This window comes from Triturus cristatus, chromosome 6 (genome assembly GCF_964204655.1).
Source record: "Triturus cristatus chromosome 6, aTriCri1.1, whole genome shotgun sequence".
NCBI classification, from domain to species: domain Eukaryota; kingdom Metazoa; phylum Chordata; class Amphibia; order Caudata; family Salamandridae; genus Triturus; species Triturus cristatus.
The window spans coordinates 1,780,562,424-1,780,580,921 of record NC_140589.1 but is presented as its reverse complement, the minus strand read 5'-3'; the positions used below and the strand labels follow the sequence as shown (position 1 = coordinate 1,780,580,921).

The 18,498-nt window shown below is 43.7% G+C and overlaps 1 protein-coding gene across 2 annotated transcripts in view; it reads right to left on the bottom strand.

Annotated features, from left to right (window-relative positions):
- EFR3B (EFR3 homolog B) overlaps positions 1–18,221 on the bottom strand; it is a 1,026,989-nt gene extending 1,008,768 nt beyond the window's left edge. For both annotated transcript variants that reach the window (XR_014963209.1, XM_085613091.1), the window contains exon 1: positions 17,976–18,221. Coding sequence is in view for 1 of the 2 variants with exons in the window: in XM_085613091.1 (XP_085469217.1) it covers positions 17,976–17,985 (10 nt within the window). In the remaining variant the exon portion in view is untranslated. The remainder of the gene's footprint in view (positions 1–17,975) is intronic.
- Between the last annotated feature and the right edge of the window lie 277 nt (positions 18,222–18,498).

The following is an 18,498-nucleotide window of genomic DNA, read 5'->3' as shown; positions in this document are numbered from 1 at the left end:
CCGGGGTGCCTAGGAACGCTTGCTCCAAAAATGAAGAAAACAGACATATGAGACATGGAATTGGAGGCAGAATACAATGGCAGTTTAATGAGAAGATGCAACTTCAAAGAAACCGCAGAATAGAGACATAAAGTACAAAATACAGAATCCAGATAATCATACAGCTGTCATAATATTCTCTGTATCTCAATTAATGTACTGACAGAGAGAGAGAGAAAACACATCTATAAATGCATCATGAGAAACAAGTTACACCAAGGAAAATGTTACCTAGGAACACTCACGTTTACTCTTAGAGCAAGCATTCCTGCAATTACAATACAAAATCTTTTAAATGCAAAAGTAAAGAGAACAATGGTTAAACATAACATGACATTTCATATAGGTAAAATAGAATAAGATACTTCGAGCAAAGCAGAGCAAGACATTTTAAGCAAAGGAAGACAAGAGCTCCCAGCTCTTGGGGAAAACCTGCACTGCCTGTTAACCTACATACAGACGGCGAGGTAGTCCGTCGATATCTGTGGGTGCTCACTTTTTATATCATTTTGTGGGCTCCTTTGCACGCTACATCTACCTACGTATGCTACCCAAAAGCTTCGTCTGCAGATTTTACCAGACATTTCGTCATTTACCCACTTAATGCTGACAATGGACTGGGTGAAAAGGTCAGTCTCTCAGGCCAATCGCTTATCGTAAGTTCCATAGAGCAAGCAGAAAATAATGGGTATTGTACGGGAATTCAATATATTCATGTATAAAATCTCCTCAGTTCTCCTAACTTGATGCTCTGCGGTTGCCACTTCCTTAAAAGCGGGAAACCTGCCCAGGAAGCAAGTACCAGTCCAGGATGCAGCCTACTGTATGTCGACAGCTTCAGGGGGATGTTGAACTTTGATACCGAGCACGGAGCACTCGGGTAGGGTGGGGGCTACTAGTTTGGATCAGAAGGCCTCGCAGACCTGCCTTCAGACTGCTATACACTAAAATTGCAGAGCTATGGTCAATTTAACAAAGAGGCCTACATATTGAACAGAAGGGCCTACACAGGGGTTTTATGCTGGCTGAGTGGTAAGGATGTCTCAGGATAATTATATAGCAACACAGGACCCGCTGGTCAATTTAATACGGCCTACAAATGCAGCTGGCAGGGCAAGGACAAGGGTCTCATACTTCAGGTGTGGACAGAACGGGTCAGGGGCCCCCTGTGATACAAAATCTACCCTCCTTCAAGGCTGTGGCAATGTAATAGACCATTGTGGGCAGAAGGAAGAGGCAATGGTAGTACAACCATACATGCCAACAGACCCGATTCAGCCAGGAAACGTCCAATGTTTTTAAGCTCAAATGGGCTTTATTTGATCTGTCTCCTGTCTACAATATCCTCTTTTTCAATGTAACTCAAAGGGGAAAATCAATACCCCAGTTTTTTTTCAAAATCTCCCTCTTACCAAGTTCAAAATGTTCGCAAGTATGGTACATTGGATCATGGAAGGAAATGGGATAGGGACATGGACTTGGATAACAGAGGACAGGAGGGACATGGAGAGGTGCACCAAACTGACCCTGCAGGGCAGGCATCAGGGTTTGCAGCAGCACAATACACCACACAGGGCATGCAGGACGGGAGTGCAGCACAACAATCCATAGAAAGCAAGAGGGAGGGGACAGGACCATGCACATGGACAACAGAGAACAGAGGGGCAAGAGGCAATGGTAGCTAGCTGACCATAATAGACAGACAGGAGAGAAAGCTGCAGCATAACAGACCATAAAGGGCAGGAGGGACGGATCAGGGGCATTACAATGGAACAGACAAGCAAGGAGGGAGGGAGTAGGGCTGGGGGCAAGGGGGCAGGGCAGGAGCAGCAAGATAGCCATGGAGGTCAGGCAGGATGGGCACTAGAAGCAAGACACACCATGAAGAGCAACAGTGAGACTGTGATGGCATACACACAGACCATGGAGGGAAGGTGGAAGGGGGTCAGGGGCAGCTAACTGACCACACAGGGAAGGTGGGAGGGGCCATGGCAGCACAGAAGACCATGCATGGCAAGTGGGAGGGCTAGTGACAGCACAATGGCTATGATGGCCAAGAAGGAGGGTGGAGGGGCATGCACAAAGGACGATGGAGGATAGAAGGGAGGGTCAGGACCTGTGCACAGACAAGAAAGTTCAGGGGAAGGGACCTCACAACAGACCACACGGGGCAGGCAGGAGGAGCAGTTGCAGCACAACAGACCAGGGAGGGCAGAAGGGTGTGGCAGTACAATGGACCATGTAGGACAGGAGGAAGAGGATAGGGGCATGGCTTGTGGACAGGCAGGGTGGAGGTGGCAGGGACAGGTTACAGTCATCTGACAATGCTAGGCAGGTGGGAGGGGAGTGGCAGCTCAACAGAACACTCAGAGTAGATAGGAGTGGCAGGTCCATGGGACATGGTGGGCAAAAAGGATGGAGCAGGGGCATGCACAAAGACATCGGAGGGCAGGGGGAAGGAGAATAGGGGCAGCAAGCTAAGCACAGAGTTTAAGCAGGAGGTCAATGATGGGGCATAGAATTGGGCAATGGAGGGCAGGAGGAGTGGACTGGTACATCATACTAAATTGAGGGCAGTGGCAGCACATCAGACCATGCATGGCAGGAGGGAGGAGGCTAGTCCATGGATTCACACAACAGAGGATAGGGAGGAAGGGGATGGGGCAGCAAGCTAACTGTTCAGAGAAGGCGGGTATTAGGAACTTTATTGTTTTTAAAACATTGTGTCTGTGCGAACTACTTAAAATATGAACAAGTATGCAGCATAATCTCACTTTTATTCAGGAAGAAGAGGACGTTTGTGACTGTGACTCCGGGCTCACTTGGCAGAAACACCCCCTGACCCTCCACCCCCTATCGCAAAATGTAATGCCCGTGAAAAGGGTAGGTGAACACAGTGTTATATAGAACATAGTCCTGAGAGCACGATTGAAAATGAAAACTAGATATAGTGTATGGTATAAACTATGCACCAAAAAGTGTGATATAAGATGAACCGGGCGTGAAATATAATATGCAATACATTGTGCGCAATGACAGATTCATTGGAGAGCGCGAGATAGCACAGGCACTAGCGCGTGCTATGCGATATGCGCCTTGGAGCGTAATATGCACAGGGCAGTGTTGTGTAACCTAACTAGTCTCTAAAGTTGTAATATAAAATATGTGCTGGGGAGTGTAACGTTGCATATGCACTGTGACAAAGATATGGATCCCAGATTGTAATATGTATGGCATAGCACTGTGCGTTATAACATAGGCATCGAGAAAGGCACGTTAGATGGGGCAATATAACCCGTGCGAAGACAAGTGTGGCATGACATATTCACGGGGTGGTGTTACAGTGCACATGGGCTAGAGAGTGTCATAGCATATGCACTAGCTAGTGGAATACAACACAGAGGTGTGTGGCACTCGGCAGGCAATGGTGGGTGTAACACAGCATTGGGCTCTGTCAGGAGCACGCTGTGACTCTCAAGTGATGTTCGTCCCCTTTCCAGAGAGTAAAATAAAAATATTACACATCCGGCAGTGGATGTGTGTTTTATTAACCGTGAGGGGGGTTTCTTGCATAGTTTTGGTCGAATTTTTGTCGAATCCCCTTTGAATGGCTTGGTGTGCATGTGTATTAAATGTGCCCGTCAATAGCTACCCATGTTTGTATAAATAAACGACAAGGGTGTCTACCAGGATTAGGCACGGTAGGGCATCAGACATGTCAGAGCTTCACTAGTGGTGTAAATACATTCCACGTGGATTCATTGCATGCATAGTCGCCTTTTAATGAATATCACGCAAATCGTCATGGTGATAGGTACGTACGGTTTGTCCAGCTTTTTCTAGGTGTGTCTATAAATATATATTTTTTAAAAATAATAAAAAACAGTGGCCGGCCCTGGGGATTGGGGTCAAAAAAATATAATTAGGAGACTGGCCCTGGGGGATGGGGTCATCAGGGCCAATAAATTAGAATAAGAAGGGGAACCAAACAGCCCCCCTTCTAAAAAAACTAAAATAAATAAAAGACTGGCATCGTGCCGGAGGCCATGCCCCCTCCGTGCAGCACTCTGCAAACGCGCCCCCAACAGGCATCTCCAGTATGCGCCAGGGAGCTGCGCTGCAGCCAGGTGTTCTGAGGCCAAGCCCCTTTTTACACCTCTCTGCAACGCAGCTCTGTGGCGCTTACTGGAGGTACCTAGTGGTCTAGTTTGACCCTAGGGACCCTTAGGATTCAGGGGGACTTAATCTCTCAACTTAGAACAGCCACAGGGCGCGTTTACACAGTGGTGAAGGGAGGGGACGGGGCCTGAGGTGACGTGTGCAAACACGCACTATGGCACGTTTTAAATTGGGGATATAATTTCCCTTCAATACTGTGGGCCCCTGGGGGCTAACTAGCCCACCAAGTGCTTCCAGTAAGCGCCACTGAGCTGCATTGCAGAGAGGTGGTCCAGGCCGTGCCATTTTTTACACCTCTCTGCAACGCAGCTCTGTGGCACTTACTGGAGGTACCTAGTGGGCTAGTTGGACCCTAGGGACCCTCAGGATTCAAATGAACTTAATCTCCCAACTAAAAATGGACACAGGGCGTGTTTACACAGTGGTGAAGGGAGGGGACGGGGCCTGAGTTAACGTGTGCAAAAACGCCCTGTGGCCTGTTTTAAGAGGTAGTTTTAATCCCCATGCCCTATTATACACTAGGGGCTTACAGAGGAGGTCATGCTAATCACAGGGGGACCCCAACGCATAATGTTCCCTAGTGTATGTAGGTGTTTTCACTGTATTCTAAGTGTCTTTTAACATAGCACCGGCTCTAGGACTGGTTAGTCAGACTCAGTTACCACCAGAATCCGTCTGAAAAAGTTGAGGGTACAGGATGATTTTGCAACAAGGCTTCTTTCTGCTCTTCTTTTTGTTCTTTCTGCACGTTATCCTTCTTCCTGCACTTATCTTCGTATTTGAGGACTTCTGTTGCTTCTTTCTGCACTTCTTTTGTTTCTTTCTGTGCATTTTTTCTTCTTTCTTCACATGTCCTATCTCTGTAGGCATAGTTAGAAATTAGCATTTAAAAAACCTTTGAAATTCACAGAAAAAACCATAGGTTTCAGGCACGTTATAGTTAGGAATTAGCATTTAAAAAACCTCAGAAATTCACTGAAAAAACCATAGGTTTCAGGGGTGTTATAGTTAGCTGGACTTTTCACTTGTACAAAACCATTGAAATTCCCCCGTTATAGTTAGTTCAGCTAACTATAACTCGCGCGCCCGCAATGCACTGCTGATGACGTCACATATTACATCACTCATGACATGGTCAGTGACATCACTCATGACATCACTGATGACATCTCAAATTACATCACTGATGACATCACTGATGACATCATCCTTGTGATAGAGTGGCAGACCTCCTCTCACCCTAATATAACCTTTGATACACACATTCAAAAATAGAGACTAAAATTTTCAAAACAATGGACATACCAATACCAGTTACAACAACCTCTTCAGTAATTCTAAGATCCACATACACATCCACTCATTCACCAACAGTCCTATACAGTCACTCATACATGTACTCACTCATCATATGTACTCATACACCTATACATCCTGTTACACAATGCCACTCATCCATAGAGTTACTCACACACATAGTCACTCATGCTAATAAAGAATCAAACATACATTTACTTGCATATACAGTTATACACACACCACCATACTTACTTCTACGGAAACTTACACATACTTAGTCTTTTAAACAATCACTTATAGAAACACATACTTATTCATACAGGAACTCTTTCAATCTCTCACTCTCACATATACTCACATATATACACCAATAGTCACATATACTAGTTTAAAACATATGTAGTTACTCATAAAGACACTATTGAGACAGTCATTCACTCACTAACACACCCATACACACACTCATCCACCCATACAGTCCTGCACACATGCTGTGTTCAACACATACAAACAGTGAGTGACTCATTCATGCACCTATGCACTACGTAATACCCCCCACCGAACCATGCAGACACTCAGACTGATACTCAAAAAACCAACTAATAACCTATATAGACACCCATGTAGCTACTCACCAACCCATGCAGCCACTTATACACAAAGTGAGAGACTGATACAGATATTTACATATTTAAACATTACTCACTAAGCCATGTATTCACTATGATACACTTAATCAGTCAGTTACACAATCAATTTTTCAAAAACAAATCATCCATTTAGACACTTATATACCCATTTATTCTTCCATCGACCTTGAGATATACATATATAAAACATATTTAATTTTCAGAAAAACGCACATTCACTGGATGATGTCATCAGTGATGTCATCAGTGATGTCATTTGAGATGTCATCAGTGATGTCATGAGTGATGTCACTGACCATGTCATGAGTGATGTAATATGTGACGTCATCAGCAGTGCATTGCGGGCGCGCGAGTTATAGTTAGCTGAACTAACTATAACGGGGGAATTTCAATGGTTTTGTACAAGTGAAAAGTCCAGCTAACTATAACACCCCTGAAACCTATGGTTTTTTCAGTGAATTTCTGAGGTTTTTTAAATGCTAATTCCTAACTATAACGTGCCTGAAACCTATGGTTTTTTCTGTGAATTTATATATATGTTTATATATATATATATTCACTGAAAAAACCATAGGTTTCAGGGGCTTTATAGTTAGCTGGACTTTTCACTCGTACAAAACCATTGAAATTCCCCTGTTATAGTTACTTCAGCTAACTATAACTCGCGCGCCCGCAATGCACTGCTGATGACGTCACATATTACATCACTCATGACATGGTCAGTGACATCACTCATGACATCACTGATGACATCTCCAATGACATCACTGATGACATCACTGATTACATCATCCAGTGAATGTGTGTTTTTCTGAAAATTAAATATGTTTTATATATGTATATCTCAAGGTTGATGGAAGAATAAGTGGGTATATAAGTGTCTAAATGGATGATTTTGTTTTGAAAAATTGATTGTGTAACTGACTGATTAAGTGTATCTTAGTGAATACATGGCTTAGTGAGTAATGTTTAAACATGTAAATATCTGTAGCAGTCTCTCACTTTGTGTATAAGTGGCTGCATGGGTTGGTGAGTAGCTACACGAGTGTCTATATAGGTTATTAGTTAGTTTTGTGAGTATCAGTATGAGTGTCTGAGTGTCTGTATGGTTCGGTGGTGGGTATTACGTAGTGCATAGGTGCATGAATGAGTGACTCACTGTTTGTATGTGTTGAAGACAGCATGTGTGCAGGACTGTATGGGTGGATGAGTGTGTGCATGGGTGTGTTAGTGAGTGAATGACTGTCTCAATAGTGTCTTTATGAGTAACTACATATGTTTTAAACTAGTATATGTGAAAATTGGTGTATATAAGTGAGTATATGTGAGAGTGAGAGATTGGAAGAGTGCCTGTATGAATAAGTATGTGTTTCTATAAGTGATTGTTTAAAAGGCTAAGTATGTGTAAGTTTCTGTAGAAGTAAGTGTGGTGGTGCGTGTATAACTGTATATGCAAGTAAATGGATGTTTGATACTTTATTTGCATGAGTGACTATGTGTGTAAGTAACTCTATGGATGAGTGGCGTTGTGTAACAGGATGTATAGGTGTATGAGTACATATGATGAGTGAGTACATGTATGAGTGACTGTATAGGACTGTTGGTGAATGAGTGGATGTGTATGTGGATCTTAGAATTACTGAATAGGTTGTTGTAACTGGTATGTCCATTGTTTTGAAAATGTTAGTTTCTATTTTTGAATGTTTGTATCAAAGGTTATATTAGGGTGAGAGGAGGTCTGCCACTCTATCACAAGGATGATGTCATCAGTGATGTAATTGGAGATGTCATCAGTGATGTCATCAGTAATATCACTGACCATGTCATGAGTGATGTAATATGTGACGTCATCAGCAGTGCATTGCGGGCGCGCGAGTTATAGTTAGCTGAACTAACTATAACGGGGGAATTTCAATGGTTTTGTATGAGTGAAAAGTCCAGCTAACTATAACGCCCCTGAAACCTATGGTTTTTTCAGTGAATTTCTAAGTTTTATTAAATGCTAATTCCTAACTATAACGTGCCTGAAACCTATGGTTTTTTCAGTGAATTTCAAAGGTTTTTTAAATGCTAATTTCTAACTATGCCTACAGAGATAGGACATGTGAAGAAAGAAGAAAAAACGCACAGAAAGAAAAAAAAGAAATACAGAAAGAAGCAACAGAAGTCCTCAAAGATGAAGAAAAGTGCAGGAAGAAGGATAACGTGCAGAAAGAACAAACAGAAGAGCAGAAAGAAGCCTTGTTGCAAAATCATCCTGTACCCTCAACTTTTCAGACGGATACTGGTGGTAACTGAGTCTGACTAACCAGTCCTAGAGCCAGTGCTATGTTAAAAGACACTTGGAATACAGTGAAAGCACCTACATACACCAGGGAACACTATGCGTTGGGGTCCCCCTGTGATTAGCATGACCGCCTCTGTAAGCCCCTAGTATATAATTGGGCAGGGGGATTAAAACTACCTCTTAAGACGCGCCACAGGGCGTGTTTGCACATGTCACCTCATGCCCCGTCCCCGCCCTTTCCCACTGTGTAAACACGCCCTGTGGCCATTTTAAGTTGGGCGATTAAGTCCCCTTGAATCCTGAGGGTCCCTAGGGGCAAAATAGCCCACTAGGTAAGTCCAGTAAGCGCCATTAAAACACACGCACACCAAGCCATTCAAAGGGGATTTAACAAAAATTCGACCAAACTATGCAGGAAACCCCCCTCATGGTTAATAAAACACACATCTACCGCCGGATGTGTAAAACTTTTTATTTTACTCTCTGGAAAGGAGACAAACCTCATTTGAGAGTCACAGCGTGCTCCTGGCTGAGCCCAATGCTGTGTTACACCCACCAGTGCCCGCCGAGTGCCACACACCTCTGTGTTGTATTCCACCAGCTAGTGCGTATGCTATGACACTCTCTAGCCCATGTGCACTGTAACACCACCCCGTGAATATGTCATGCCACACTTGCCTTCGCACAGGGTATATTGCCCCATATGATGTGCCTTCCTCGATGCCTATGTTATAACGCACAGCACTATGCCATATATATTACAATCTGGGATCCATATCTTTGTCACAGTGCATATGCAACGTTACACTCCCCAGCACATATTTTATATTACAACTTTAGAGACTAGTTAGGTTACACAACACTGCCTTGTGCATATTACACTCCAAGGTGCATATCGCATAGCACGCGCTAGTACCTGTGCTATCTCGCGCTCGCCAATGAATCTGTCATTGCGCACAATGTATTGCATATTATATTTCACGCCCCGGTTCATCTTATATCACACTTTTTGGTGCATAGTTTATACCATACACTATATCTAGTTTTCATTTTCAATCGTGCTCTCAGGACTATATTCTATATAACACTGCGTTCACCTACCCTTTTCACGGGCATTACATTTTGCGAGGGGGGGTGGAGGGTCAGGGGGTGTTTCTGCCAAGTGAGCACAGAGTCACAGTCACAAACGTCCTCTTCTTCCTAAATAAACATTGGACGTTTCTTGGCTGAATCGGGTCTGTTGGCATGTATGGTTGTACTACCACTGCCTCTTCCTTCTGCCACTATGGTCTATTATATTGCCACAGCCTCTCTTGCCAGTCCTGTATTGTTGGTTTGTTGCCCCTGCCCCCCTTTCCACTGCCCTCCATAGTCTGTTGTGCTGCCACTGCCCTTCCCGCCTGCCCAGTGTGGTCAAATTGTTGCCTCTGCACCCTCCTACCTGCCTTCAATTTTCAGAGTCAGTGCCCCTTGCCTCTCAACAGTATCCTAATGAACAACTAGATTGCTAACATTCTATATTTATTACAAAAATGTGGAACGCCTGACGTCATCTTGATGTAATCAAAACTGTAATATCTAGAGCATTTCCTTTAGAAATTACATATATGAGAGGGTCTTATTTGCATAAAAATTATGGTTGGTGCTCTAAAAAACTAAAATGAGGACATATTTTCTGAGTTTTCAAATAGCGACAAAGCACTTTTAAATGATTTGTTATCTTTATGTTTTGTTATCCAGTTGACCACTTGATTAAATGTTGCACTTAGGAGAGAGGATGTGGTGTTACTTCCAGAGCTGCAGACTTTGCAACTGGGGAACCAGGTTGGAGGTTCTGCTTCAGCTTGACATTCTGTGATTCCGGTCAAATCACTTAATCTCCCCAAGTCTACAACCAAAATGAATTTGTTCTTGTGTGATGTAACCAATGCTCATGTAAAGCACTCCAATCAATACCTGACAAGTCTGCACTATATAAAACTGCAAAAACACAAAAAATAAAAAGTGTTTTGCACACTTCTGTCATTGGGCTACATGTGGGCTACATCTGGGTGATATTTGTGCTGCATTTGAGCTCTTTTGTCTCTGGTGGCCATCTTGGGAGATTTATTTGTTGTGAAGTTTCCTAATTTCCACATTTACTGCAGTCTCCTCAGTAGGAAATGCTTTCAGTTTTTTACTTTGATTCCATCAAAAAGGTATTCAGATATGTCACACATTTGCCATAAATTCTGAATGTTAGCACCCGAGTTGCTCATTAGATCACTGGAGTAAAGCTACTGCTCACCACGGAAGTCTGCTGCTGGTATTCAACGTGCATGTTTCAGTCTGCATGTCAGAATTGTTCAATGAAATAGAAGAAGATTTGAGAAGTCACTCAAAATGTGCCCTAATTTTTCTTTCTGCAGCACTAATCATAATTTCTATGGCAAAATGAACCCCCTCATTTTGTTCCTTTGCAAATTAAATGTTTTAAGTGTTACCACTTTATTCCAATCAAGATGGCTTCAGGTGTGCCATACTTTGTCATAAGTAAGACTGTTAGTGCTCTAGTTGTTCTTTAGAACACTCTGGGACATTCTGTCATTGTGCTATACTTGGGCTACATCTGGGTGATATTTGTGCTACATTTGGGCTCTTTTGTCTCTGGTGGCCATCTTGGGAGACTTATTTGTTATGAAGTTTCCTAATTTCCTCATTTACTACAGTCTCCACAGTAGGACATACTTTCAGTTTTTTACTTTGATTCCATCAAGAAGGCATTCAGATGTGTAACAAATTTGCCATAAATTCAGAATGTTAGCACTCTAGTTGCTCATTAGATCACTTAGTAAAGCTACTGCTCAGGGAAGTCTGCTGCTGGTATTGAAAGTGCATGTTTCAGTCTGCATGTCAGAATTTTTTAATGGAATAGAAGAGGATTTGAGAAGTCACTCAAAATGTGCCCTAATTTTTCTTTCTGCAGCACTAATCATACTTTCTATGGCAAAAGGAACCCCCTCATGTTGTTCCTTTTTAAATTAAATGTTTTAAGAGTTACCACTTTATTCCAATCAAGATGGCTTCAGGTGTGCAATACGTTTGTCATAAATAGGACTGTTAGCGCTCTAATTGTTCTTTAGAACACTCTGGGAAGCTGCAGTAGAACACAAAGGAATCAACTGACAGTCTCTGCCCTTGTTGGATGTACATGTTTTACTGAGAATGTCAGACTTCATTCTCACATGACTGAGAAAGATAATGTGAATTTACAGAAAATATGCTCTCAGTTTAGCTTTTAGACCACCTTCCAAACCTCTGTGGGAAAAGCATGAGAAAATAGTTTTCTCTCAAACATGATTCATGATATCCCAGCAGAAGGCTTTTTCACATGGTAAAATCACCTTAGAACACACCACAATTCCTAAAATGAGTATGGTACCATCAACAAATGATTTATAATGTAACTAAAGTCTTAAAACCTTCTTTTAACTGCAATGCGTTTTAATGAGGTGCTATCAAGTGTATTGGTCCCAAGATGGCTGCCAACACTTCTTGGATGAAGTGCTGACAGCCAATCAGATCTCACAATGAGATGTGAGGTTAGGCTCCGCCCAGATATATATTTGATTTTACTTTTGATTATCTTAGGAACTACTGAACGGATTTACACCATTTAACCAAAAGGCACGACTCTGAACCAAGTGCTACCTTTTTGCCAAATTTGGTGTAATTCCGTTCAGCAGTTCGGGCTGTAGCTGCGATTAAAGGTTCCTATGGAAAATTGCATGGGGAAAACACGTTTTGGGACATACCTTTTTTCTCGGCCCACGCTTGATGAATCACCCCGAGACTTTCAGGATAGGAGCGGACCGGAGCGCCCCACCTGTGTTGAAAATTTCGCGAAGATTCGTCAACCGGCGCCACAGTTATTCCAAATAGAATGTTGCGGATTTCCTATGGATAATAGGTCCTAACTATAACTACCTACTGGTGACCGCCAGTAGCTAATATATATATATATAAAAAAAAAAAGTGCAAACTCGTCGTGAGTGCTTCCTCGAGCAAGGGCAAACCTTTTCTTCCAATATATATATCTATATCTATATCTATATATATATATATATATATATATATATATATCTATATATATATATATATATCTATATATATATATATATATATACACACATATATATATATATTATCTACTGGCGGTTGCCAGTAGATAGTTATAGTTAGGACCGTGTTTCCATAGGAAATCCGCAACATTCTATTTTGAATAACTTTGGCGCCGATTGACGAATCCTCGCGAAATTTTCAAAATAGGTGGGGCGCTCCACTCCGCTCCTTCCCTGAAAGTCTCGGGGGGATTCGTCAAGCGGGGGCTGAGAAAAAGGGGGGGGTCCCAAAACGCGTTTTCCCCATGCATTTTTCCATAGGACCTTTAGTCCAAGCTGCAGCCCGAACGGCTGAACTGAATTACTTGAAATTTGGCAGAGAGGTAGTCCTCAGGTCAGGGATGTGCCTTTTGCAGGTCTGGTGTAAATCTGTTCAGTATTTCCTGAGAAAATAGCATTTAAATCAATATTATATTTATAGGCGCGCTCCGAGCGCGTACCGTAAGCTTACCGTACGCGCACGCTGCCGTGCGCGAGCGCGATTCTGATTGGTTGTTAGATCTTAGTAAACATTCGAATCGTTCGAAACCAGGAAGTGTCGGCCGCCATTTTGTCTCTCGCAGTCTGAGGGGGTGAAAAACAAAGGTGGATAACGTGAAAAGGGGGCAGGCTGGACAGTTCCTGACCCCCTAGCCTTGGTCAGGGGGTCCCAGAAGGACCCACAAGGGCAAAAATGTATTTTAATTTTTTTACTAAAAATCGCAGAGTGTGCGTAGCGTACGCGCACGGTAGAAACGGAAAAATTCCGCGAACTACGTAACGTAGGCGCGGTGCGCGAAGCGCACCACGCGCCCACAGCGCGCGCCCACGGCGCGCGCATGGTGCGCGAAGCGCTCCGTGCGCGCACAGTACGCGCACGATGAAAAACTTTAAATAAATAAATAAATAAATAAATAAATACATAAATTAGCATTTAAAAAAACATACAAATTCACTGAAAAAACCATAGGTTTCACACACGTTATAGTTAGGAATTAGCATTTAAAAAACCTTGCAAATTCACTTAAAAAACCATAGGTTTCACACATGTTATAGTTAGCTGGGGATTTCATTCGTGAAAAACCAATGAAATTCCCCCGTTATAGTTAGGTCAGATAACTATAACTCGCGCGCCCGCAATCCAGTGCTCATGACGTCACATATTACATCACTCATGACATGGTCAGTGGCATTACTCATGACATCACCGATGACATCATCCTTGTGATAGAGTGGCGGTCGCGCGAGTTAAAGTTATCTGACCTAACTATAACGGGGGAATTTCATTGGTTTTTCACGAGTGAAATGCCCAGCTAACTATAACATGTGTGAAACCTATGGTTTTTTAAGTGAATATATATATTTATATATATATATATATATATATATATATATATATATATATATATAAGACTCGAACTCCTGCAACCTCCAGGCGGCGATGAAGGAGACACAGACCCCGCAGTATCAGGCGAGATGTATTTATTTAAGCCTTGTTCCCACGAACGATGATGCGTTTTGGGCTCCAAAAGCCCTTGTTCACATGATATATATATAAAAAGCAAATCCTGTTCCTCTGAATGCCGCCCAGAGGAAAAACGACACAGGTACGGACCACAAACACAGTTCAAAAGGAATTCCTGAGACGCGGGTTCACAGCTCCATTAATTTATTGCATAAACACCATAGTGGTACAGATAAGTGTCCGCCTCAGATGCATTTCGATCCCTACAGCGATCTTGATCACCTGACCCGCTGGTGACGGCTCACCACATTTAAACTTAGTGTAGCCAATCAGGTTAAGGGATTGGTCTATTGGTGAACATAGACACAGACAAAATATATAAATGTATGCACTCAGTAATCATGATGCAAATGATTAGAAAACAGCCATAATATGCTTCAATGTTGTTAGTTGCAAAGAAGTAATCAGTATTTTGTAACACATAAAAAAAAATATAATTACGATTGATATAAATAGGTTTTAATTAAAAACACAATATTACATTAGTTTTGGATAGAGATATCGGTCAGTTTTCTTTGGATTATTGCGAGTAGTTCTGGGTGAACAACTAGTGACAAAATCCCTGACAAAATTATTCACTGAATTGCGGGCAAGTGCCCAATGAGTCATGTCACACAAAGTATCACAGTGGATCTATAGACAATGTCATCCAAAATCCATCATCAATACATTCTTAAACTCTCAATAATAAATACCTAAAACCTAATATCGCATTATAAAAATTGTTAAAAATACAATGTTACTTAAAGGCATAGTATGGATAAAATTAATGCTCTTTAAAATGTGTGCAAAACAGTGCTAAAAGTGCTGATGTGCAAATTCAAATTAAAAAAAACAAATAAACAACAATAACACACCTGATGGTGGGGCTGTGCATGAGGTCGCAATTTGGTTTGACTCAGATGATATTTTGTAAATACAATATTAAAGTGCTAATGCTTGGTTATATCATCCGGTATCAATACAGTACATACGATATCAGTGCAAAATATTATTATCCACACTAGTGATCTTTCTGTTTAAAAGAACAAAGGGAAGAGATGAAAATGTCAGAAAGAAGGTAAGCATTGGTCTAGTTTGCAATCAACATATCAACACATCTGCACAGTGAGTGAAACCATTGAAACTACTAGGAGATTGTGTCCTAATTCCAGGAGGGCCCTACATTCAGCTAGATTATAAGAAGTTGTGTAGGTCCTCACAGGTGTTCAAACCATTCGGCATTCGAGTGTCAAGGGATTAAAATAAAAGAGGACTCCAACTGTCTCAATTTCCTCCCCCTATTACTACCCCGAAAGGAGGAAGGGACTGCCCCAATAACAGAGTATCTAAGGTCATTGACTCTATTTTCATGCATGGCTTTAAAGTGCCGGGCAACGGGGTAGCTTGGGTCCGAATTAACAATAGCACGCAAAAGCTGTAATATCCGGTTAACCCCTTGCATGTGTCAGACAGCCCCCGGCCGTCCGACTTCACCGTGGGCATGTGCGTCGGACGGCTGGGAGCCATCCGATATGCGCACGTGTGGAATTTTCCCGCACCGCTGGGAAATTCCGGCCGCGCCCAAAGGGTTAAATACTGGCAATTTGGTGCTACCAATGTATTTAAGATGACAAGTGCATTCTAACTGATACACAGCATACTCAGTCAGACAAGTGTAAAGTTCTTTTATTGGAACTGGAATGTCACTAAAGGCTGTGCAATATTCAGATAAGTTGACTCCAAACTCTCAGGCCCGGCAAGAAGAACATTTAAAAAAGCCCGATTTGGATAGCCAGGTTGTTTTGGCTATTACTTCTGGACTCGTTTTGAGCAGGGCGTCCCTCATTGAAGGTGCCCGCCTAAATGTTATGGCAGGGAGATTGGGTAACAGGAACTTCAATGTCAAGTCAGTTAAAACAATAGGCCAATGTTTGTATACAATCTTTCTAACACTCTTCTCTTGTTTACTGTAGGTGGTAATTCAACAAATATATTGAGTGTCAACTGGTATGGGGTCGCGCGATGTGATCGCATTATGATCTTTCTTAGTTACGAGACAAAGTTCCCGTGAACGAGAGTTGGCCTCGTCCAAGGCCAGCTGCAAATTGGAAAGTTTGTGACCACGGGCCAGAAACCGGGAAAAAGCTTCCTTTTGACAATGTTCTAAATCCGACTCTAGGCTACAAATGCGTCGTATGCGAAGAAACTCGCCATACGGTATGCTGTAAATGAGGTGTCGGGGTGAGCTCTGCTGGCATGCAGCGTGGAGTTGCCAGCGGTGGTTTTTCTATGAAGTTGAGTTTGGATTCGATTCTCACAGATATTTATTTCTCAATCTAAGAACTCTACCCTACATTGGCTGATGGTAGCCGTAAACTGAGGGTCCATCGTGTCGTTGTTGATAGATGTAACACATTGAGTAGCCTCTTGTTCTGTGCCTTCCCATATAATAAATATATCATCTATATATCTGCCATAATATGGTGTAGTGTGTCAAAACGCAGCATGGCATATCACACAATGTATGCAGACAGCTGCTATTGCACCATCACGATAACAAATAGGTTGGAATAGCCTAACTTAGAGTTAATAGATATAAGATAGTTCCTAGCAGAGTCAGGCCCTTGCTATTTCTAAAGAGAGACAGAAAGAGATGTCATGGAACCGGCAGTCTAATCCGGCTGCTGCCCTGCACCCAGAAGAGGTTCTCTAGAGCGATGAGAGTTTATCTCAGATGCATAGAGCCTTCTCTCACCACCTCTTATGCAAAGTAATCCCTTCCTCTTGGTTGTCACTGGAGAGCTCTACAGCCTCATATTGATTAGCCAATGACAGTTATCTCCTCTTGTTAATGTCTGGAGCAAAGGTCAAGGCCTCCTCTGTCTACTGAACACTCCCTTCCATAACTTCCGATTGCATAGAGAGGCGCTAGACACCTCGCAGCGCTAGGTTTCCCCATGAGGGCCCAGTGCGAAAAATGATGGTAAGTTACCCTAACACTTGTGAAAATGTCACTTGTAAAGGGAGAAGTCTTTTTTTTCACTTTTTCCCAAAGATTCTTTTTCGTGGTCAGTGATTTGCCAACTAGCAAATTGTCAGGTGAAGTGGTGAATACATGGCCAGTGTTCTGCTTCGCTAGACAATGCTGTGGCTCGTGGCCAGGTTGTGAGCGGTAGAAACAGAAGGCCTAGACTCTAATGCCAGCTTCCCTATGACATCATAACTGTTTGATCCTGGGCAAATGACAGAGCGCTTAGAAACTGCTTTTACTTGTCAGTCTGGAAGTGCCCAGAGGGGTTCAGCTGCAGTGTTCCACTACACAAGCCACCTCACACCCCAGCTTAGCCAGAAGCACACATCTGGCGTGATCCACACCCGGCCCTCCGTGCCCATCCTGAAAATACAGAGAGTCTGCCTCCCAGTGCCTGCTGCTCTTGTCCACATCTGAGAGTCGGAAACCTGCTGGCAGCACCCGGCATCTTGCCACTGCTCCCCGCATCGGGCAACCCCTCGCCCAAAGATGCCTTCGTGAGCCACAGCGCAGGGAATGACCTTCCTGCCGGCAGACAGCCTGCAGCGGCACATTACCACAGCAGCAGCGGCACATTACCACAGCAGCAGCGGCACATTACCACAGCATCAGCAGCAAGAGAGACCACATGCAGCGCTCCAACACCACCGCGCTAGTAGGCACGCAGATAACACCGCCCGGGGCGGCACATCTGGACGTGACATGCATCCAAGCCTTGATGCCCCTGCCTTGCTTCGAGGCTCTCCTTCAACTCCCTTGCGCTGACAGCCCGAGGGTAGAAGCGCTGGGTGCCGCCTCGAAGCGGGGAGGGGCCCGAGAAAGCGCTAGGAGTAGATTCCCTTACCGTACATCATCGCCTCGGCTCCCGCCGCCTCCTGCCCGTGCCTGGTACGCTCCTCGCCGCCCGCAGATGCCTCTGCCTGGCCCGGCCTCGATCACTTCCCCTTTTCATTCAGTAGCGGAGCGAGGGAGGGGCGCGGGGGGAGGCGGGGCGGGGATGAATGGAGGAGCGGGGAGACTCATTCAGCTGTGTCGGACACCGGCGTCCTCGGGGATGAGATGGAGGGTGGAAGTACTGAGAACCGACCCCTCCCACTCTGGATCTTTTTATTCATGTATTTCCACTCCCCGCCCTCCTTATGTGCCCAACGCCCGCCCAAATGCCGGTCCGCCTAACCCCCCCCCCTTTCCCCCCCTTCTCTTCATTGCTTCAGCATCTACCTGCAGGCAGGGCTCTCCAGGCACAAGTCACAGGAGCAGAAACAGGGGCGGGAAAGGCCCTTACCCTACGAGAGACCCATGGCCCTACAGGGGGTCCCCGGCCCTACAGGGGGTCCCCAACCCTACAAGGGCACCCCCATTCAACC